The sequence below is a fragment of the Anomaloglossus baeobatrachus genome, chromosome 8, assembly GCF_048569485.1.
Source record: "Anomaloglossus baeobatrachus isolate aAnoBae1 chromosome 8, aAnoBae1.hap1, whole genome shotgun sequence".
NCBI lineage: Eukaryota > Metazoa > Chordata > Amphibia > Anura > Aromobatidae > Anomaloglossus > Anomaloglossus baeobatrachus.
In genome coordinates, this window is record NC_134360.1 from 47660145 (window position 1) to 47684744 (window position 24600).

The 24600-nt window shown below is 45.4% G+C and overlaps 1 protein-coding gene across 1 annotated transcript; it reads left to right on the forward strand.

Moving 5' to 3' along the window:
- Nucleotides 1-3668: 3668 nt before the first annotated feature.
- On the forward strand, nt 3669-10794 carry EFCAB12 (EF-hand calcium binding domain 12). The gene is made up of 8 exons (XM_075320760.1): nt 3669-4230; nt 4325-4525; nt 6285-6444; nt 6524-6765; nt 7794-8007; nt 8089-8260; nt 9524-9709; nt 10138-10794. Exons 1-8 carry the CDS (start codon nt 3760-3762, stop codon nt 10250-10252), a joined length of 1761 nt encoding a protein of 586 aa, XP_075176875.1. The 5' UTR covers nt 3669-3759; the 3' UTR covers nt 10253-10794.
- The last annotated feature ends 13806 nt before the right edge of the window (nt 10795-24600 follow it).

Sequence of the window (24600 nt, forward strand, 5' to 3'; positions counted from 1 at the left end):
AGCTGTGTTTAATTTAACTGATAGGACTTGATTTGTTAAGGCGCACACCTGTCTTTTGCAATTTTTTTTATCCTCTGCACAACACATGACGTACTGGGTACGTCATGGATCATGTCACTGTAATCCCCACGGGCTGCGCACATGTCAGCTGATTTGAACAGCTGACATGTGCGCCTGCCAGGCACGAGTGGACCTGCATTCCACTTAACCCCTTACATCTCGCTGTCAAAATCTGACCGCGAGATGTAACAGCGCGCCGCGGTAAGCATTCACTTACCCAACACCATCAGAAGTCACGTGACGTGATCACGTAACTTCCGATGGTTGCCATGGTAGCACACGATCATGTGATGACTCCTGTAGCTATTATGAGTCACTTTCTCTTACTGCCGTGTGTGAGAGTAAAGCAGGTTTTCTGCAAATCAGAGAAATGCTGCTCTGGGCTACAGAAAGGAACAAGCGATCAGACTGTTGATCCGTATAGTCCCCTAGGGGACCTAGTAAAATAAAAAAAAATAAAGTTTTAAATTTAAAAAAACTAAAAGTTGAACTCAACCTCCATTCGCCCCATTGCAAATTAAAGGCTTAAAAAAAAAAGTAAATATACACACATTTGTATCGCCGCTTTCAGAAATGCCTGATCTATCAAAATATAAAATCAATTAATGTTAAACGGTGTAGCGGCAAAAAAATTCCAAGCACCAAAATTATGTTTTTTGGTCGCCCCAAATTTTGCGCTCAAAACGTAGCATCTGTGGAAAAATGGTACTGTTAAAAACATCAGCTCGAGACGCAAAAAATAAGCCATCACTAAACCAGAAATCTCAAAAAATGAGAACGTTACGGGTTTCAGAAAATGGCGCAAAAAGTGCACCACTTTTTTTGGACAAACTTGTGAATTTTTTTAACCCCTTAGATAAAAGTAAACCTATACATGTTTGGTGTCTATGAACTTCGTACCGACCTGAGGCATCACACCATCACATCAGTTTTACCATATAGTGACCATGGTGAATAAAATATCCCAAAAACTATTGTGCATTTTTTCCGCACTTGAAATTTTTTTGCCTTTTTCCAGTACGCTATATGGTAAAACTTATGATTTCATTTGAAAGTACAACTCGTCCCGCAAAAAGCAAGCTCTCACATGGCAAGATTGACGGAAAAATAAAAACGTTACAACTCTCAGAAGAAGGTGAGCGGAAAAAAAAAAAGAAATGGAATATGGCCTAGGGTGAAGGGGTTAAACAAAAAAAACTGAAATATCACATGGTCATAAGTATTCAGCCCCTTTGCTCAGTATTGAGTAGAAGCCTTCTGAGCTAGCACAGCCATGAGTCTTCTTGGAATGATGCAACAAGTTTTTCACACCTGGATTTGGGGATCCTCTGCCATTCTTCCTTGCAGATCCTCTCCAGTTCTGTCAGGTTGGATGGTGAACATTGGTGGACGCCATCTTCAGGTCTCTCCAGAGATGCTCAATTGGGTTTAGGTCAGGGCTCTGGCTGGGCTGGTCAAGAATGGTCACAGAGCTGTTCTAAAGCCACTCCTTTATTGTTTTAGCTGTGTGCTTAGGGTCATTGTCTTGTTGGAAGGTGAACCTTCGACCAAGTTTAAGGTCCAGAGCACTCTGGAAGCGGTTATCTTCCAGGATATATCTGTATTTGGCCGTATTCATCTTTTCTTCAATTGCAACCAGTTGTCCTGTCCCTGCAGCTGAAAAACACCCCCATAGCATGATGCTGCCACCACCATGTTTCACTGTGGGGATTGTATTGGGCAAGTGATGAGCAGTGCCTGGTTTTCTCCACACATACTGATTAGAATTAGCACCAAAAAGTTATATCTTTGTCTCATCAGACTAGAGAATCTTATTTCTCATAGTCTGGTAGTCCATCATGTGGTTTTTTGCAAACTGTATGCGGGCTTTCATATGTCTTGCACTGAGGAGAGGCTTGCGTAGGGCCACTCTGCCATAAAGGCCCGACTGGTGGAGGGCTGCAGTGATAGGTGACTTTGTGGAACTTTCTCCCATCTCCCTACTGCATCTCTGGAGCTCAGCCACAGTGATCTTGTGGTTCTTCTTTACCTCTCTCACCAAGGCTCTTATCCCATGATTGCTCAGTTTGTCTGAACAGCCAGGTCTAGAAAGAGTTCTGGTAATCCCAAATTTCTTGCATTTAAGCATTATGGAGGCCAATGTGCTGTTAGGAACCTTGAGTACCACAGAACTTCTTTTGTAACCTTGGCCAGATCTGTGCCTTGCCACAATTCTGTCTCTGAGCTCCTTGGGCAGTTCCTTTGACCTCATGATTCTCATTTGGTATGACATGCACTGTGAGCTGTAAGGTCTTATATAGACAGGTGTGCGCCTTAACAAATCAAGTCCTATCAGTTAAATTAAACACAGCTGGAATCCGATTAAGGAGTAGAACCATCTCAAGCAGGATCACAAGGAAATTAACAGCATCTGACTTAAATATGAGTGTCTGAGCAAAGGGGCTGAATACTTATGACCATGTGATATTTCAGTTTTTTTTGTTTAAAAAATTTGCAAAAATTTCTACATTTCTGTGGTTTTTTTCTATCAAAATGGGGGATGGGGTACATTAATGAGAAAAAAATGAACTTTTTTGAATTTACCAAATGGCTGCAATGAAACAAAGACTGAAAAATTTAAAGGGGTCTGAATATTTTCTGTACCCACTGTGTGTGTGTGTGTGTGTGTGTGTGTGTATATATGTGTGTATATGTATATATATATATATATTACTGTCTGTTATTTATATAATCTTAATTTTAGATCACCCCCTCTTCCTAATTTAAAAAAAAAACAAGAAATGTAACAAAGTAAAAAAAAAAAAAGAGCAAACAACGTATTTGGTAAACATCGCATCCATAAAAATTCAATCAATCAAAACACAAAATTATTTAACCCTTTTTTAAACGTCGCAAAAACAAAAAAAAACGATCAAAGCTAAGAAGTTGTTTATTTGATCATCTTACCTCCTTAAAAAAAAACGATCAAGACTTCGTATATATCATGAAATGATTTCATTGAAAACCGCAGCTCGGGAGCAGAAAATATAAATAAGCCTTGATACGGCTTTGTAAAAAGAAAAAAATAGCTATGCAACTTGAAAGAAGAAGGAAAAAAAATTTAATGGAAAGGGTTAAAATTTGCCTTTTGCAATGGGAGTTTTGGTCTTCACAAACATGGCGGCGCGGAGGGAGACATTCTGTAGTTGCACCTCTTAGGTCTGGCTATTATCCAATCAGTGAGTAGGGGCGAGACTGTTACCATGGAGCTTTGTACACAGTCAGTGGCAGGGTTTCTCTTCGCTGTATGTTGGCGCTGGCTGCTCAGGTGTGTGGGGGAGGGGTTATCTGCACCCAGGGGGGCTTATACTGCTCCTTTGTACCCGTGGGTGGGTTTTTAACAGCTTAGGGGGCTTCTAGAGGATCCAAACCACAACCCACCATTAAAATAAGTGCAGGGAACATGCAAAACTTTATATACTTTTTCATAAGTGTCCGATAATCCAGAATATCTGCTAATCTGGCACATTCCAGTCTGAGAAGTAACGTTCTCCTCTCTACTAATCCGATTATTTCATAGCACAGTTGAATGTTGCCAATTTTTACTTTTTCAGCCTGTTTTCCACCTCCTGATGTGACCGATTGTCTCAGACTCAGGCGGCCAAAAGTCCTGGCGTCCCCAAGTGCCCGTCACCCATAGTGCCCGGTCCGTTTACACCTATGCAAGTCTATACAATGGCTAAAGAGGTTTCCTTCCAAGACCGGACCCCCGATTATGGGCCGACGAGGTGGAAAGAGCGAGACCTGGCCCAGACGCGCTTCTTCAGGGTGGCCTGTAGGACATTCGGTCCTCCAAAGTCAAGGACCAGACGAATCGTCGCGCCCCCCATGGAAAAACTGGAGTCTGAGAGAGAAACAATGAAAGGGACGACCGGCGTGGCCTCCATGACCCTCCGCAAGTCCCAATGTGCTGGGACAAAAGGGACGGAAGAGCCGAGCCCGGCCGGGAGAAGCGTGTCAGACTGGATACTGGAAAGGAAGAATCTCCGAACCCAACTGGACAATATGGGGGACGTCGAAAAATGGCTGCAAGGAAAACCGGAGCTGACAGAACTGGAGCGACGCGTGCAGAAAATGCTGGTGGAGAAGCAGGTGGGAGGCCGAGAGTCTAGAGAGGATACTGAAGATATGGTTAGTATGCTGCACAACTACAGTTCCCATCATATACAGAAAACTGCAACTAATGGGAGTTATAATCTTCCCTCCCCTCTAATCTAATCTATAGGATGAAGAAATCAGCACGTCAAAGAGCAGACAGCACAGCAGGATCACCCCCAACATCCAGCAACCCAGCCCTGACGCCCTGGCAATAATGGACTACTACCTTCACCAACGACGACTGCGCCTGGTGGATCTCTACAACCAGACGAACAAAAGCAAAAAGAAGGAAATCTCCAGTCACGACCTGAAGTCTGTGAGGAAAGAGGTGACAAAATATGTCCAAACTGTACCCCCATCATGTAACCCCGTACAAAGGGTATGAGTGGACTGTACATGGCAGTAGTTATATCCTTGTACATAGGGGGCAGTATTATATTAGTTATATTCTTCTACATAGGAGCAGTATTATAGTAGTTATATTCTTGTACATAGGGGCAGTATTATAGTAGTTATATTCTTGTACATAGGGGCAGTATTATAGTAGTTATATTCTTGTACATAGGGGCAGTATTATAGTAGTTATATTCTTGTACATAGGAGCAGTATTATAGTAGTTATATTCTTGTACATTGGGGGTAGTATTATATTAGTTATATTCTTGTACATAGGGGGTAGTATTATAGTAGTTATATTCTTGTACATAAGGGCAGTATTATAGTAGTTATATTCCTGTACATAGGGGCAGTATTATAGTAGTTATATTCTTGTACATAGGGGCAGTATTAGGCTATGTGCCCACGCTGCGGATTTTGCCGCGGATTTACCGCGGATTTTCCGAAAATCTGCAGCTGCGGGACTTCCAAGCCATTTCAATGGCATTTTGGAAATGCTGTGTCCATGCTGCGGATTTTTCCGCGGCGGATTTGCTGCGGATTTTGATCCGGAAAAATCTGCAGCATGTCAATTATTGTTGCGGATTTTGGTGCGGATTTTGGGTATAGAATGGGGAAAAAAAAAAATCCGCATCAAAATCCGCGGCAAATTCGCGGTAAATCCGCGGCAAACATAAGGTGCGGATTTGCCACGAAAGTCGCGGATTTTCATGCAGAAAAATCCGCAGGTACATTCTACTGTGGACACATAGCCTTATAGTAGTTATATTCTTGTACATAGGGGTAGTTTTATAGTAGTTATATTCTTGTACATAGGGGGCAGTATTATAGTAGTTATATTCTTGTACATAGGGGCAGTATTATAGTAGTTATATTCTTGTACATAGGGGCAGTATTATAGTAGTTATATTCTTGTACATAGGGGGCAGAATTATAGTAGTTATATTCTTGTACATAGGAGCAGTATTATAGTAGTTATATTCTTGTACATAGGGGGCAGTATTATAGTAGTTATATTCTTGTACATAGGGGCAGTATTATAGTAGTTATATTCTTGTACATAGGGGCAGTATTATAGTAGTTATATTCTTGTACATAGGAGCAGTATTATAGTAGTTATATTCTTGTACATAGGGGCAGTATTATAGCAGTTATATTCTTGTACATAGGGGCAGTATTATAGTAGTTATATTTTTGTACATAGGAGGCAGTATTATAGTAGTTATATTCTTCTACATAGGAGCAGTATTATAGTAGTTATATTCTTGTACATAGGGGCAGTATTATAGTAGTTATATTCTTGTACATAGGAGCAGTATTATAGTAGTTATAGTCTTGTACATAGGGGGCAGTATTATAGTAGTCATAGTCTTGTACATAGGAGCAGTATTATAGTAATTATATTCTTGTACATAGGGGGCAGTATTATAGTATATTCTTGTACATAGGGGCAGTATTATAGTAGTTATATTCTTGTACATAGGGGCAGTATTATAGTAGTTATATTCTTGTACATAGGGGGCAGTATTATAGTAGTTATATTCTTGTACATAGGAGCAGTGTTATAGTAGTTATATTCTTGTATATAGGGGCAGTATTATAGTAGTTATATTCTTGTACATGGGGCACTATTATAGTAGTTATATTCCTGTACATAGAGGGCAGTATTATAGCAGTTATATATTTTTCTAGGCTATGATACCTATCAGTGACTTGCAGTTTGATGATTTGGTCATCTCACTCGGCATGAAACATCCAAATCACATCAATTACAAGGAGCTTTCTGTTGGTCGCCATTTATGGTGGAAGAATACAAGAGCTGAGCGGAAGAAGGACGGGTTGATGAATCACGGTACAGTATCAGGGTCACACTCTATCAGACTCCCTGGATTATGTAATTCTGATATATTCTTTGTTTTGTGTTTCTGCAGATATAGTGAAATGCTTCTTGCCGTCCGGTGATGCTCAGCCCGAGGCATCTGCTTCTGTAACGCTCGATAGCTCGTTATTTTCCAAATGGAGATCATGTCCGGTTCAGAGTGCACCAAGTGACAGCAGCAAATCACACTTCTTACAAGTGCCCCCCATCAGTCTGGAGGAGATGAGACCCCTCAGCTATGAGGACATGGAGGAGATTGGAAAGAATTACAGGGAAAGGAGGCGAAGAGCACAGGTATGAAACCACAAACCCCAACATCCTGGCTTACCCATCTTTTCTAGGATTCTGAATGGTAAGTCTAGTTATTCAGTGTGTCCACCCATATCCTGTCCACTGCCATTAACTTGAGAATGGCAGCAGCTATAGGCATAGAAGTGGTGTCTAGGTATAGTAAAGTAGCCATGCGCTACGCAATGAAACCACCTATAGCGCCACCTGGTGGAAAACAACGGAGTTAGCATTTTTATCTCGAAAACGGAACGAGATAGAGAAAAAAGTGAATTACAAAGTTGTAGGGCATCATCAATTCAATACGAATCGACACCTTGCATACAGAAATACTATGATTAGAACGTGTATAACTCACAAGGCTGCGGACGTGAAGCGATACCTCATGGAGACCGTCCTACAAGTCATTGGGTATGGTGGCTGCGTGGAGTGGCCTCCGCTCACCTGACCTGACCCCATTGGACTTCTTTCTGTGAGGTCACATCAAACAGCAGGTGTATGCGACCCCTCCACCAGCATTGCAGGACCTACGACGACGTATCACAGATGCTTGTGCAAACGTGTCACCTACCATATTGCACAACGTGCAGCAAGATACAGTATGCTGTGCAGAGTCCAGATGTGCATTGCAGCTGACGGGGGCCACTGTGAGCATCAAAGTTAAATGAGCGCCATATGCGTGACCAGCATTCAATGTTTTGGGGGGGTCATGGGTTTCACATCATAGCAGTTCTGTATGCAAGGTGTCGATTCGTATTGAATTGATGATGCCCTACAATTTTTTAATTCACTTTTTTTCTCTATCTCATTCCGTTTTCGAGATAAAAATGCTAACTCCGTTGTTTTCCACCAGGTGGCGCTATAGGTGGGTTCATTGCGTAGCGCATGGCTACTTTACTATACCTAGACACCACTTCTATGCCTATAGCTGCCGCCGTTCTCAAGCTAATGACGGTGGACAGGATATGGGTGGACACACTGTATATAGTGGGTCACAGTAATGATGCACTATTTGATATTTCTCCTGTCCTTAGAGCAACACCCGGCTATTAGAATGGCTGGAGCAGTGCCGCCTGGTGCGCAGTGGTAATGCCGCCATCGATGCCCACGCTCTGCCCTCTACACTGGGAGAGGAGGCAGCGGATCTGGTGGAGCAGTTTAGAAGACAGGGCCTGCAGCAATACTACCAGATCCTAAAACTGTGCCAGGTCCATGGGGTGCCCCTCACCGAGACGCTGCTGGAACAAGGTGACACCCCAATTTCATCCTGACATCCTCGCACTATAGCGGGTCTAAGCCTCACAAGATGCCATTTTTTCCAATGTGCAGCTTTATTACACCCCGGGGATAAGCTGATCTGTGAATCTAATGAACATCTGCAGCTCCGACAGCCCGGGACAGCGCTGAGATCCAAGGATATGATCAGGAGGGTGAATAATGGAGCGATATCACCAGAGGTGGCAAGAACGGACCAGAAAATGAAGAATGCTTCTGAGTCTTGGTAATAGGCTATGAGCATCCTAACATACAAACCCTACAGGATCAAATAGGGCCGCAAAATGTGTATGTTAATTGTTCAAATCCTACCCCCAGCCTAGTGAAAAAGGGGACACATATGATTCTACCGTCCCTACTTATAGGAGGAAAGGAGAACATGGAGCTCCGGAAAGATATTCTATTTAGTTTATTGCTAGGTGTGCGGAGGATCTCACTGCCCAATAGAAGGAAGTAACAGGTCAAGCTGATCAGGTGCCCCATTCCCTACGAGCATCCTGTATTATACTTCAGAGCTTCACTCACTATTCTGCTGCAGTCACTATGTACATACATTACTTACCCTGTACTGATCCTGAGTTGCATCCTATATTATACTCCAGAGCTGAACTCACTGTTCTGCTGGTGATGTTACTGTCTAAGTTACATCCTCTATTATACCCCAGAGCTGCATTCGCTATTCTGCTGGTTCAGTCACTATGCACATACATTACATTAATTATCCTGCACTGATCCTGAGTTACCTCCTGTATTATCCTCCAGAGCTGCACTCACTATTCTGCTAGTGCAGTCACTGTGTACAAACATTACATTACTTATCCTGTAGTGATCCTAAGTTACATCCTATGTTATACTCCAGAGCTGCACTCACTATTCTGCTGGTGGAGTCACTGTGTACATACATTACATTACTTATCCTGTACTGATCCTGAGTTACATCCAGTATTATACTCCAGAGCTGCACTCACTATTCTGCTGGTGGAGTCACTGTGTACATACATTACATTACTTATCCTGTACTGATCCTGAGTTACATCCTGTATTATACTCCAGAGCTGCACTCACTATTCTGCTGGTGCAGTCACTGTGTACATACATTACTTATCCTGTACTGATCCTAAGTTACATCTTATATTATACTCCAGAGCTGCACTCACTATTCTGCTGGTGGAGTCACTGTGTACATACATTACATTACTTATCTTGTACTGATCCTGAGTTACATCTTGTATTATACTCCAGAGCTGCACTCACTATTCTGCTGGTGCAGTCACTGTGTACATACATTACTTATCCTGTACTGATCCTAAGTTACATCTTATATTATACTCCAGAGCTGCACTCACTATTCTGCTGGTGGAGTCACTGTGTACATACATTACATTACTTATCTTGTACTGATCCTGAGTTACATCCTGTATTATACTTCAGAGCTGCACTCACTATTCTGCTTGTGCAGTCACTGTGTACATATTTTCCTTCACTGCAGGCGGATCTTCACTTCAAAGTCTGCAAACAAGGATGCAGAAGCGTCCAGAATCACATTTAGAGAAGCCCCGTACCCTCCAGAAGATTATGTCAAATGGGTTAAGAGAAGAGTCAGAGGCAAAAAGACCGGCAGGACCGAAACCCTGAAATGTTGGACAACCTTTGAGCAATTCGAGGAAATGAGCCGGTAAGATAAGAAAGCAAAAAGCAATCCAGTCCAGTTTGCTGATGTAAACAGAAACCATCTTCTTTATCAGCACAGAGTACTTCAGGAGAGGAGTGCATTAATTTTGGGAAAAGTTACCAAATGTGGGTAAAAATAGTACTAAAAGCGCCACTCATCATTCCCCCTGCTAATTAGCTGTTCTCAGTTTTGACAGTGGCAGGAAAGCACAGCGCCGTACCCTGTGTCATGGTCATTCTCAGTACTGCAGCTCAGCTCCTATTGAGGTGAATGTGATCTGAGGTGCAGTACTGTGAATGACCACTACCCCATGTATGGCGCTGTTCCAGATCGTGCATCCAGCTGGCGCTGATAGCAGCTGATCAGCAGGGGGTGTGGGGTGTCGGACCCCACCCATCTGATATTGACGACCTATCCTAATCTACTTCTAGTGCCCTGAAGCATCGATTTCCGCACAGCTTCTATACATCTGATGACAATGCGTTCTGGCCGGGGCAGCTGCTGGAGAAGCTTCGCATTTATCTGCCCAAAGTGTCCAAAGGCTGAGACCCTGAGATCTACATCATCCAAGGAGTAATAAACTGATTATTGTACAAATCTGGTGCAGATAAAGTAATATTCCTCCTCTTTGTGTCCCACAAGAAGCTGAGGTATGGGGAGCTGTACGTGGTCCTCAGTCTGCAGAGCAGCCCCCGTGCTGCCGGTGACATGGAGGCGGTGCTGTGCTCACCCGGATTTTCCTGCATTTTCGGGGACCCTTAGCACGATCCGGGAATCCCACCTCCCATGCAGAAGAGTAGCCTTATGTGTGAGGGTCCCACATTACATGTGTCATTTATAATACTGGGGTCTTATCTGGAAGAAGAGGCTTTTGGCTCCTTCACGCACCAGGGCCTGGAAGCATCTGCCACCTCTGAACTGTTAAGGGGCACTCACCTAAGGGGCACTCACCTAAGGGGCACTCTTCTCTTTTCAGTATTTCCTCTTGGACAGAATGTGATCTCAGGATCCGATTACAATATTGTCACCATGTTAATTACTAATATATATTCTATGTATTATTCTAGCACCCATTTGAGGTCAATACTCACCAGTGTGTTATTCTGGTGTTTTTAATATTTTTTTTAATATTATGTAATAAAATAAAATGACTATTCTATTATTCCATTATATATTTTTCTATCATTGTGTCTTGTACTTTCCTTTTATAAGTTTTTCTTGCAACTTGTGCGTATTTGTATTTTATCTAATGCTTTTCACACACTTGTAGGTATATTTAATTTAATAATCTAATCACTTTTCTATTATACGTCCATTAACTCCATCACAACCCATGACGTACATGTGCGTCATGGATCATGTGCAGTTAATCCCCGCAGGCTGCTGTGGGCAGGCCGCGGCGATCCGCGCACATATCAGCTGATTGAATTGGTCGGTGGTTGACCTCCACCTTGCTATGCACCCCAATTTGGGATGTATTCCATCTGTATAGATTTTGGCGTTTGGTGACTGTTCACATTGGGTCATCAGGCTTTGTCCACAGGCTATATATATACTTCATGCAGCATTTGCTTGGACCTGTCCCGCCCACGGCCATGACTCAGTCATGGGTACGGGACTGCAATGGACCAGGTGAGTGCTGCTGAGAGCAGTTCTGCTATTTATATGTGAGGCCGCATGGCACATTTTATAAAAATATTTTAGTGTAGGACTGCTTCAAATGAGATTTGCCGTGACGTGGCGAAGCAGCTCAAGAAATTGCAATTTTTTGCCAAAAATCTCAAAAAAAAAAAAAAAAAAAAAAAAAAAAAAAAAAATTTTTATAATGCAGTTTGGAATATTTGATGCCTTAGTGCACATTGGTGCTGGCTCTTTGTTGTTTCTTTGTTGAATTGGTCGGTGGTTGACCTCCACCTTGCTATGCACCCCAATTTGGGATGTATTCCATCTGTATAGATTTTGGCGTTTGGTGACTGTTCACATTGGGTCATCAGGCTTTGTCCACAGGCTATATATATACTTCATGCAGCATTTGCTTGGACCTGTCCCGCCCACGGCCATGACTCAGTCATGGGTACGGGACTGCAATGGACCAGGTGAGTGCTGCTGAGAGCAGTTCTGCTATTTATATGTGAGGCCGCATGGCACATTTTATAAAAATATTTTAGTGTAGGACTGCTTCAAATGAGATTTGCCGTGACGTGGCGAAGCAGCTCAAGAAATTGCAATTTTTTGCCAAAAATCTCAAAAAAAAAAAAAAAAAAAAATTTTTATAATGCAGTTTGGAATATTTGATGCCTTAGTGCACATTGGTGCTGGCTCTTTGTTGTTTCTTTGTTGAATTGGTCGGTGGTTGACCTCCACCTTGCTATGCACCCCAATTTGGGATGTATTCCATCTGTATAGATTTTGGCGTTTGGTGACTGTTCACATTGGGTCATCAGGCTTTGTCCACAGGCTATATATATACTTCATGCAGCATTTGCTTGGACCTGTCCCGCCCACGGCCATGACTCAGTCATGGGTACGGGACTGCAATGGACCAGGTGAGTGCTGCTGAGAGCAGTTCTGCTATTTATATGTGAGGCCGCATGGCACATTTTATAAAAATATTTTAGTGTAGGACTGCTTCAAATGAGATTTGCCGTGACGTGGCGAAGCAGCTCAAGAAATTGCAATTTTTTGCCAAAAATCTCAAAAAAAAAAAAAAAAAAAAAAAAAAAATTTTTATAATGCAGTTTGGAATATTTGATGCCTTAGTGCACATTGGTGCTGGCTCTTTGTTGTTTCTATGTGTGCCTGATAGTCGCGAGTGGAATCGCTTCCACCCACGACTATTAACCCCTTACATCTCTCTGTCAAAATCTGACAGAGAGATGTATATGCGCGCCGCCATTACCCAGCCAGATCGGAAGTCACGTGACGTGATCATGTGACTTCCGGTGGTTGCCATGGTAGCACAGGGTCATGTGATGACGCCTGTAGCTATCATGAGTCACTTTCTCTCAATGCCTGCATAGTGCCGGCATTGAGTGTAAAGCAGCATATCTTCAGATCTCAGCTGTGTAGTTGTGATCTGGAGATGCCAACAGATTGCTGATCGTTATAGTCCCCTAGGGAGACTAGTAAAATATAAAAAAAAAGTTAAAAAAAGTTTAAAAAAAACCCCTAAAAGTTCAAATCACCCCCCCATTCGCCCCATTGAAAATTAAAGGGTTAAAAAATTAAAAAATATACACATATTTGGTATCGCTGCGTTCAAAAATGCCCGATCAAAATATAAAATCAATTCATCTGATCGGTAAACGGGCGTAGAGACAAAAAAATTCCAAACGCCAAAATTACGTTTTTTGGTCGCCACAAATTTTGCGCAAAATGCAATAACAGGCGATCAAAACATAGCATCTGCGCAAAAATGGTACTGTTAAAAACGTCAGCTCGAGACGCAAAAAAAATAAGCCATAACTGAGCAATAGATCCCGAAAAATGAGAACGCTACGGGTTTTGGAAAATGGCGCAAGACATTCGCCACTTTTTTTGGACAAGCTTGTGAATTTTTTTTAACCCCTTAGAAAAAAGTAAACCTATACATGATTGGTGTCTACAAACTCGCACCAACCTGAGGCATTACACCGACATATCAGTTTTACCATATAGTGACCACGGTGAATAAAATATCCCAAAAACTATTGTGCGATCACACTTTTTTTTGCAGTTTTTCCACACTTGAAATTTTTTTTGCTGTTTTCCAGTACACTATATGGTAAAACATATGGTTTCATTTAAAAGTATAGCTTGTCTCGCAAAAAACAAGCCCTTATATGACAAGATTGACGAAAAAATAAAAAGGTTATGGCTCTCGGAAGAAACCCCGGAAAAACACCTGGGGGTGAAGGGGTTAATAATTCCCTCCCAATCTCTTTCATCTGTATCTTCCTGTGTTGATTTACTGCTGATGACATTTAATTTGAGAATCCCCAGTGCATGCTGGGATATTTAGGCTATGTGCCCACAGGAGTTTAAACCTGCGGAATTATCTGCGGAAAATCCGCGGATTTTCCAGATAAATCCGCAGGTTTCAGCATGTACAGACACTCCCCATGTTATCCTATGGGACATGGGGAGTGCTGTGTCCATGCTGCGGATACGTGCGGCTACGGAATATTCTGCGGATGTCCCGAAGCCGCACGTAATTGCATGTCAATTATTTCTGTGGAATTACCTGCGGAAATCCCGGCCCTCCACTATGGAGATAGAGGTCGGGACTTCCGCAGGTAAGTTGCACGACTGCCCGCAGGTTTTCCGCAGCTATTTCGCTGGAATCCCGCAACTAAAAAGAGCTGCGGATTCCGGCGATCAGCTGCGGGAAACCTGCGGCCGTACCTGCGGATATATCTGCAGTTACAAACTCCTGTGGGCACATAGCCTAAAGGGGGCTTTACACGCTACGATATCGTTAATGTTTGGTCGTTGGAGTCACGTTGTTAGTGACGCACATCCGGCGTCATTAACGATATCGCAGCATGTGACACTGACCAGCGACCTTAAGAGACCTCAAAAATGGTGAAAATCGTTCACCATGGAGAGGTCGTCCCCAACTCAAAAATCGGTAAGGGTTGTTTATCCAGGTGGTTCATCGCTCATGCGGCAGCACACATCGCTGTGTGTGACACCGCAGGAGCGAGGAACGTCTCCTTACCTGCCGCCGGCCGCAATGCGGAAGGAAGGAGGTGGGCGGGATGTTACATCCTGCTCATCTCCGCCCCTCCGCTTTGATTGGCCGGCCGCTTAGTGACGTTGCGGTGACGTCGCTGTGATGCCGAACGTCCCTCCCCCTTGAAGGAGGGATTGTTCGGCAGTCACAGCGACGACGACGACCAGGTAAGTATGTGTGACGCTGCCGTAGCGATAATGTTCGCTACGGCAGCGATCACAAACAATCGCATGCACGACGGGGGCGGGTACTTACACGCTCGCCATCGCTACAAATTGCTAGCGATATCGCTACCGTGTAAAGCCCCCTTAAGACAGGACGACATGCAGGGAGTGTAGAGACCTTCCAGACCTGAGCAGCCGCCACTGCTTCACTTTAGGGGGGGACCGCAGCGGAGCCGGTGACCGCAGCCCCAGACACCCCAGGACATTGCGTGTGAGAATCCCCAGTGCAGACAGGAGGTTACAGTAGAGGGAACAAGAGGGAACAATATGGATTTTTTTCTTTATTGACGTTTATTTGAAAAGTGATTGAATAATTATTTTAGACATTTAGGATGAAAATCTTTTCTCCTTCTTAGCCAAGAACTTCTTATCTTGGTCCCTCATGGACCTCCAGTGATTCTTCATATCCTGCACAAAGAGAAGAATAAAAAAAAATATAAATTAGTTTAAAAAGAAATTTGAAGAAAAAAATGCTGCAAATAGCCCCTCTGTATTGTTACAAATGCTATCTGCAGAGCACAATATTTTTGGAATAAACTACGGTATATTAGTGGCCACTTGTGCAAAAACTTTTGAAAAATTACTGCACCATCGTTATTAAGGAAAATAGGAAAATGTAAAACCAAAATAAAAAACTTACCAACACCTCAATGCTTGTCCTGTGTAGCATCATCTCTGGACCCACAACTTCTCGCCATCTCCTGAAGATGCTCCATCTCTTCCATTCTGACTTGTATCTCCTCAAGATGTCCAGTGCCAAGGACTTCTCACCTGGAAGTTGTAGAACCAAGTCAATACCTGTCAAACATTGTTAGGAGACTTCTCTAAAGCGGGCTTTACACGCTACGACATCGCTAATGCGGAGTCGCTGGGGTCACGGAATTCGTGACGCACATCCGGCCGCATTAGCGATGCCGTTGCGTGTGACACCGATAAGCGATTTTGCATCGTTGCAAAAACGTGCAAAATCGCTCATCGGTGACATGGGGGTCCATTCTCAAATCTCGTTACTGCAGCAGTAACGAGGTTGTTCCTCGTTCCTGCGGCAGCACACATCGCTCCGTGTGACGCCGCAGGAACGAGGAAGCTCCCCTTACCTGCCTCCCGGCCGCTATGCGGAAGGAAGGAGGTGGGCGGGATGTTACGTCCCGCTCAGCTCCGCCCCTCCGCTGCTATTGGGCGGCGGTTCAGTGACGTCGCTGTGACGCCGCACGGACCGCCCCCTTAGAAAGGAGGCGGTTCGCCCGTCACAGCGACGTCGCCGGACAGGTATGTACCGTATGTGTGACGGGTCTGGGCGATGTTGTGCGACACGGGCAGCGATTTGCCCGTGTCGCGCAACAGATGGGGGCGGGTACCCACACTAGCGATATCGGGACCGATATCGCAGTGTGTAAAGTAGCCTTAACTTTTTCTAGCATTTGATACAAATTAAAAGAAAGTTTCCCTTTTTCTCCTGTACAATATTCTGCTATTGACGCGTTCGCCCCCGGCTCCTCCAGAATATTGCTCTTATGTTCCCGCTCCTCAGCACCGAGCATCAATTTCTTCTCTTGCTCCTTTTTCCTTCCAATCTTTGGGCCCAACTCCATCTCCCTAAAGCCCGCTTTACACACTACAATATATCTTACAATGTGTCGGCGGGGTCACGTCGCAAGTGACGCACATCCGGCATCGTAAGGTACATTGTAGTGTGTAACAGCTCCGTGCGATTGCGAATGATCGGTAAAACGTTCATCGCACGCACGTCGTTCATTCCTCATGGATTGAACGTCAGGTTGTTCATCGTACCCGGGGTAGGACACATCGCAGTGTGTGACACCCCGGGAACGATGAACAGATCTTACCAGCGTCCTGCGGCTCCCGGCCCACAATGCGGAAGGAAGGAGGTGGACGGGATGTTTACGTCCCGCTCATCTCCGCCCCTCCTCTTCTATTGGCCGGCTGCCGCGTGACGTCGATGTGACGCCGAACGTCCCTCCCACTCCAGGAAGTGGACGTTCGCCGCCTACATCGAGGTCGTATGGACAGGTAAGTACGTGTGACGGGGGTTAATCGTTTGTGCGGCACGTTCAACAAAATTGAACGTGCCGCACATACGATGGGGGCGGTTACGATCGTAACATGTAAAGCAGGCTTTACAACATATTTCTAAGTGTCACCATCATAACTCTTTTACAACAATTCTTAGAAAACATCCCTTTGACTACACATCTATCCAACCCACTTTTCTTCTTTCCCATTATACTTGATTCATTCATTTCTCCTCCAAAATTATTGGCAACCTCAAGTTTCATAGTTTGATAATCTCATTCATTTGCTGTCATAAAATCTGGGGGTGACAATGAACAGACATACATATCTTAAAACCCTGATCGCCACAAGTTTTCCTAATAGCTCACTATTCTAAGCTTTCCCCTTGTAGAAAGCCCCCTTTCTTTTCGGTTTCTCCTCCATAGCTTTCAAATACTCTACAGCATTAACATGTTAAACATATTTCCTTTCTTATTACATCCCTCCTCATCTGATCATAAATTCACGTGTAAATAATCACTATCAGACTTACTCGGCTGCTGCGGTGCTTCTTGGATTGTTTCTTCTCTGTGACGTGGACTTGTGGATCGCTGCTTACAGGGCTTCACTTCAGTCCTTCATCCTCCTCCTGCTGCTCAGTGGCCACATCTTGTCACACTCTATCGTTGTTGTGCTCCCTGTAACAAGAGGCACTGTGCGAGTATTGGTTCCAATGTGGCTTTTCCAAGATGTTGTCACAATACAACAACTAAACTGACAATGCAGCAGATCATTGCCAGTTACATTAACTACAGGTCTCTATCCTCCATATCAAGGTATCTAGTGAGTGGCCCATCTGGTTGTCCTCTAATAACTCCTGGTGGCTATGCACCTGCCTACTTACCTAGTGGCCAAAGCTGGAGACTGTAGCTGAAAGGATCCTGGTTTGCAAAACTGTTTGGTTGCCAATCTATCCACAGGAAGGTCTGCCATATAATTAATGTCAGAGTGATTACCGGCATAACGTCTTCTTGGTGTCCACTGTGGCAATGCAGTAGTAATGTGCGCCTGACCTTATTCAAGCTGAATGCTACACACATTTCCAGCCCTACCAGAAGTGACTGATCTTGAATCCTATGAAAACGTGGTGCCACCACTGCTTCGGAGCATCTGACTGCTCAACTTCATGCTTCCACCCTGCTAGATCCCAGCTAATGGAATTCTAAATCCAGGAAACTCACACACACCTGCCCCTCTCCCCATGGCTGGCTAGGCTTCCTGCCCTCTTGCAATCTCCTTGGGGCTCTTATCTTCTACTTGGGCCTCTTCATCAAAGGTTCCAAGGATCTTTACCATTGTGTGTCTGTGATGTGGTCACCTGCCTGTCCTGCAGGGACACCTGTATGATTCTGCACAGTGTTCTTTTTTTCACCTTTGATTATTCCTGGACACTAGCTTTTTAGCCTGTCACCGGGGTGCATTCTTTGGCCTTTTTGCAAACCACCGAGGCTTGTAGGGCTTTTTAGCCTGCCATCGGGGTGCATTCTTTATCCTTTTTGCAAACCATAACATTGGCATGCCACCGGAGCACACCATTTACCGCTGGCGTGTCAACGGAACACACCACTTACCATTGGCGTACCACCAGAGCACACCATTTACCGTTGGCGTACCACCGGAGAACACCATTTACCGTTGGCATACCACCGGAGCACACCATTTACCGTTGGCGTACCACCGGAGCACACCATTTTCCGTTGGCGTACCACCAGAGCACACCATTTTCAGCTGGCAAGCCATCGGAGCACTCCATTTCCCGTTGGCGTACCACCGGAGCACACCATTTCCCGTTGGAGCTGCCTGTCCAGCACAGTGGGTTTTGTTCACCTTTGATTGTTCCTTGACACTGCTTTTTAGCATCTCCAAGTTCTCAGTCTGTGACCTTCTACATGTTTTTTTTCCCAGGGCCTACTTTAGTTGCATCTTGTGGTCATATCCCTGATCCTCCTTGATGCGGGTTCCAATATGTATTTGGTCACTGTGATCTTGACTGCAGCTTCTAGTCATGTCCTGATATCGTGATTGTGTTTGCAGTTTTCAGCAATGTCCCTGCTGAACATGTCCATAGTGCTTGTGATACTGGATACATCTCCTGGCTGTCACTGGTGTCCATGATCCTAATTGTTGCTCCTGCATGTCCCTGGTGCCTAAAATCCTGATTTCAGCTCAAGAACATGTCCATAGTGCTTGTGATTCTGAATACATCTTTTGGCTATCGCTGGTGTCCATGATCCTCACTGCTACTCCTGGTTGCCATCGGGGTGCATTCTTTGGCCTTTTTGCAAACCACTGAGGTGTACCTTGGGCTTTTTAGCCTGCCACCAGGGTGCTTTCATTGGCCTTTTTGCAAACCACCGAGGCGCACCTTGGGCTTTTTAGCCTGCCATCGGGGTGCTTTCATTGGCCTTGTTGCAAACCACCGAGGCGCACCTTGGGCTTTCATAGCCTGCCACCGGGGTGCATTCTTTGGCCTTTTAGCAAACCACTGAGGCGTACCTTGGGCTTTTTAGCCTGCCACCAGGGTGCTTTCTTTGGCCTTTTTGTAAGCCACCGAGGCGCACCTTGGGCTTTTTAGCCTGCCACCGGGGTGCATTCTTTGGCCTTTTTGCAAACTACTGAGGCGTACCTTGGGCTTTTTAGCCTGCCACCAGGGTGCTTTCTTTGGCCTTTTGGAAACCACCGAGGATTGTAAGGCTTTTTAGCTTGCCATCGGGGTGCATTCTTTAGCCTTTTTGCAAACCATCACATTAGCATGCCACCGGAGCACACCACTTACCGCTGGCGTGTCAACGGAACACACCATTTCCCGTTGGCGTACCACTGGAGCACACCATTTACTGTTGGCATACCACCGGAGCACACCATTTCCCGTTGGCGTACCACCGGAGCACACCATTTCCCGTTGGCGTACCACCGGAGCACACCATTTACCGTTGGCGTACCACCGGAGCACACCATTTACCGTTGGCGTACCACCGGAGCACACCATTTCCCGTTGGCGTACCACCGGAGCACACCATTTCCCGTTGGCGTACCACCGGAGCACACCATTTACCGTTGGCGTACCACCGGAGCACACCATTTACTGTTGGCGTACCACCGGAGCACACCATTTACCGTTGGCGTACCACCGGAGCACACCATTTCCCGTTGGCATACCACCGGAGCACACCATTTCCCGTTGGCGTACCACCGGAGCACACCATTTCCCGTTGGCGTACCACCGGAGCACAACATTTCACGTTGGCCTACACCTGTGAAAACCAGCTTGTGGCCGGCATATATAGGAGACTGATTTCCTCTATTGTATATAGCAATGCTGTGAAATGCACACACACCTGCCACTCTTCCCCTAGCTAGCTAGGCTTCCTGCCCTCTTGCAATCTCCTTGGGACTATTATCTTCCACTTGGGCCTCTTCATCAAAAGGTCCATGGATCTTTGCCATTTTGTGTCTGATGTGGTCACCTGCCTGTCCAGCACAGTGGGGTTTTTTTCACCTTTGATTGTTCCTGGACACTGCATTTTAGCATGTCCAAGTTCTCAGTCTGTGACCTTCTACAGGTGTTCACTGTTTTTTTCCCAGGCCCTACTTTAGTTGCATCTTGTGGTCATATCCCTGATCCTCCTTGATGCGGCTTCTCGATATGTCTTTGGTCACTGTGATCTTGACTGCAGCTACTGGTCATGTCCTGATATCGTGATTGTGTTTGCAGTTTTCAGCAATGTCCCTGAAATTCTGATTTTAAATCATGAACATGTCCATAGTGCTTGTGATACTGGATACATCTCCTGGCTATCACTGGTGTCCATGATCCTAATTGTTGCTCCTGCATGTCCCTGGTGCCTAAAATCCTGATTTCAGCTCAAGAACATGTCCATAGTGCTTGTGATACTGGATACATCTCCTGGCTGTCACTGGTGTCCATGATCCTAATTGTTGCTCCTGCATGTCCCTGGTGCCTAAAATCTTGATTTCAGCTCAAGAACATGTCCATAGTGCTTGTGATTCTGAATACATCTTTTGGCTATCACTGGTGTCCATGATCCTCACTGCTACTCCTGGTTGCCACCGGGGTGCATTCTTTGGCCTTTTTGCAAACCACTGAGGTGTACCTTGGGCTTTTTAGCCTGCCACCAGGGTGCTTTCTTTGACCTTTTTGTAAACCACCGAGGCGCACCTTGGGCTTTTTAGCCTGCCACCAGGGTGCTTTCTTTGGCCTTTTTGCAAACCACTGAGGCGTACCTTGGGCTTTTTAGCCTGCCACTAGGGTGCTTCCTTTGGCCTTTTTGCAAACCACCAAGGCGCACCTTGGGCTTTTTAGCCTGCCACCGGGTGCATTCTTTGGCCTTTTTGCAAACCACCGAGGCGCACCTTGAGCTTTCATAGCCTGTCACCGGGGTGCATTCTTTGGCCTTTTAGCAAACCACCGAGGCGCACCTTGGGCTTTTTAGCCTGCCATCGGGGTGCTTTCTTTGGCCTTTTGCAAACCATCACATTGGCATGCCACCGGAGCACACCACTTACCGCTGGCGTGTCAACGGAACACACCATTTCCCGTTGGCGTACCACCGGAGCACACCATTTACCGTTGGCGTACCACCGGAGCACACCATTTCCCCTTGGCGTACCACCGGAGCACACCATTTACTGTTGGCGTACCACCGGAGCACACCATTTCCCGTTGGCGTACCATCGGAGCACACTATTTCCCATTGGCGTACCACCGGAGCACACCATTTCCCGTTGGCGTACCACCGGAGCACACCATTTCCCGTTGGCGTACCACCGGAGCACACCATTTCCCGTTGGCGTACCACCAAAGCACACCATTTTCCGTTGGCGTACCACCGGAGCACACCATTTCCCGTTGGCGTACCACCGGAGCACACCATTTCCCGTTGGCGTACCACCGGAGCACACCATTTCCCGTTGGCGTACCACCGGAGCACATCATTTCCCGTTGGCGTACCACCGGAGCACATCATTTCCCGTTGGCGTACCACCAGAGCACACCATTTCCCGTTGGCGTACCACCGGAGCACACCATTTCCCGTTGGCCTACTCCTGTGAAAACCAGCTTGTGGCCGGCATATATAGGAGACTGATTTCCTCTATTGTATATAGCAATGCTGTGAAATGCACACACACCTGCCACTCTTCCCCTAGCTAGCTAGGCTTCCTGCCCTCTTGCAATCTCCTTGGGACTATTATCTTCCACTTGGGCCTCTTCATCAAAGGGTCCATGGATCTTTGCCATTTTGTGTCTGATGTGGTCACCTGCCTGTCCAGCACAGTGGGTTTTTTCACCTTTGATTGTTCCTGGACACTGCTTTTTAGCATCTCCAAGTTCTCAGTCTGTGACCTTCTACAGGTGTTCACTGGTTTTTTTTCCCAGGGCCTACTTTAGTTGCATCTTGTGGTCATATCCCTGATCCTCCTTGATGCGGGTTCCAATATGTCTTTGGTCACTGTGATCTTGACTGCAGGTTCTAGTCATGTCCTGATATCGTGATTGTGTTTGCAGTTTTCAGCAATGTCCCTGCTGAACATGTCCATAGTGCTTGTGATACTGGATACATCTCCTGGCTATCACTGGTGTCCATGATCCTAATTGTTGCTCCTGCATGTCCCTGGTGCCTAAAATCCTGATTTCAGCTCAAGAACATGTCCATAGTGCTTGTGATTCTGAATACATCTTTTGGCTATCGCTGGTGTCCATGATCCTCACTGCTACTCCTGGTTGCCATCGGGGTGCATTCTTTGGCCTTTTTGCAAACCACTGAGGTGTACCTTGGGCTTTTTAGCCTGCCACCAGGGTGATTTCATTGGCCTTTTTGCAAACCACCGAGGCGCACCTTGGGCTTTCGTAGCCTGCCACCGGGGTGCATTCTTTGGCCTTTTTGCAAACAACTGAGGCGTACCTTGGGCTTTCGTAGCCTGCCACCAGGGTGCTTTCTTTGGCCTTTTTACAAACCACCGAGGCGTACCTTGGGCTTTTTAGCCTGCCATCGGAGTGTTTTGTTTGGCCTTTTTGCAAACCACTGAGGCGCACCTTGGGCTTTTTAGCCTGCCACCGGGGTGCATTCTTTGGCCTTTTTGCAAACCACAGAGGCGCACCTTGGGCTTTTTAGCCTGCCACCGGGGTGCATTCTTTGGCCTTTTTGCAAACCACCGAGGCACACCTTGGGCTTTTTAGCCTGCCATCGGAGTGTTTTGTTTGGCCTTTTTGCAAACCACCGAGGCGCACCTTGGGCTTTCGTACCCTGCCACCGGGGTGCATTCTTTGGCCTTTTTGCAAACCACTGAAGCGAACCTTGGGCTTTTTAGCCTGCCACCAGGGTGCTTTCTTTGGCCTTTTGCAAACCACCGAGGCTTGTAAGGCTTTTTAGCCTGCCATCGGGATGCATTATTTAGCCTTTTTGCAAACCATCACATTGGCATGCCACCGGAGCACACCATCTACCATTGGCGTACCACCGGAGCACACCAATTACCGCTGGCGTGTCAACGGAACACACCATTTCCCGTTGGTGTACCACCGGAGCACACCATTTACCGCTGGCGTGCCACCGGAGCACACCATTTCCCGTTAGCGTACTACCGGAGCACACCATTTACCGCTGGCGTACCACTGGAGCACACCATTTCCCGTTGGCGTACCACCGGAGCACACCATTTACCGTTGGCGTACCACCGGAGCACACCATTTCCCGATGGCGTACCTCCGGAGCACACCATTTCCCGTTGGCGTACCACCGGAGCACACCATTTCCCGATGGCGTACCTCCGGAGCACACCATTTCCCGTTGGCGTACCTCCGGAGCACACCATTTCCTGTTGGCGTACCACCGGAGCACACCATTTCCCGTTGGCATACCACCGGAGCACACCATATCCCGTTATCCTACTCCTGTAAAAGCAATCTTGTGGCTGGCATACATAGGAGTCTGATTTCCTCTATTGTATATAGCAATGCTGTGGTACTGCTGTTTATAGTACAAGTGTTCAGACCAGGAGCGGACATTGATAGTGAGGGGCCTAGATTTGTGTCTGTGCCCCCCAATATCAAGCCCCACTCAAATAAATACTAGCACATTTACGTGTATATTCCCATAAAGCCCAATATAATAAAAATTACATGGCCATTTACACATTACAATCGCATATACATAGTAAATAGATTCACAAAAGAATACATTTTTCACATACACAATGATAGTTTTGTGATGCGCTCATTCACATCAGTAAACTTTTTTGTTTATTCATTCATAAGTGTAACAGCCATACTTTATATTTATATAAATTTTATTATATACAGTGCCTTGCAAAAGTATTCGGCCCCCTTGAATTTTTCAACCTTTTCCCATATTTCAGGCTTCAAACATAAAGATAAAAAACTTACATTTTTTGGTGAAGAATCAACAAATGGGAGACAATTGTGAAGCAGAATGAATTTTAAAATTCAAAATGAAAATAAAAAACTGAAAATTGGGGCATGCAATATTATTCGGCCCTTTAAATTAATACTTTGTAGCACTACCTTTTGCTGTGATTACAGCTGCAGTCGCTTGGGGTATGTGTCTATCAGTTTTGCACATCAAGAGACTGAAATTCTTGCCCATTTTTTTTTGCAAATTTGCAAATAGCTGGAGCTGAGTGAGGTTGGATGGAGAGCGTTTGTGAACAGCAGTTTTTAGCTCTTTCCACAGATTCTCGATTGGATTCAGGTCTGGACTGTGACTTGGCCATTCTAACACTAGGATATGTTTAGTTTGTGAACCATTCCATTGTAGATTTTGCTTCATGTTTGGGATCATTGTCTTGTTGGAGGACAAAGCTCCGTTCCAGTCTCAAGTCTTTAGCAGACTCCAACAGGTTTT

Excerpts from the sequence above, each read along its gene's own strand:
- EFCAB12 (XM_075320760.1), top strand. The coding sequence starts at position 3,760 with ATGCAAGTCTATACAATGGCTAAAGAGGTTTCCTTCCAAGACCGGACC. Across the intron at positions 4,231-4,324 it reads GAGAGGATACTGAAGATATG|GATGAAGAAATCAGCACGTC; the intron begins GTTAGTATGCTG and ends TCTAATCTATAG. Across the intron at positions 4,526-6,284 it reads TGAAGTCTGTGAGGAAAGAG|GCTATGATACCTATCAGTGA; the intron begins GTGACAAAATAT and ends ATATTTTTCTAG.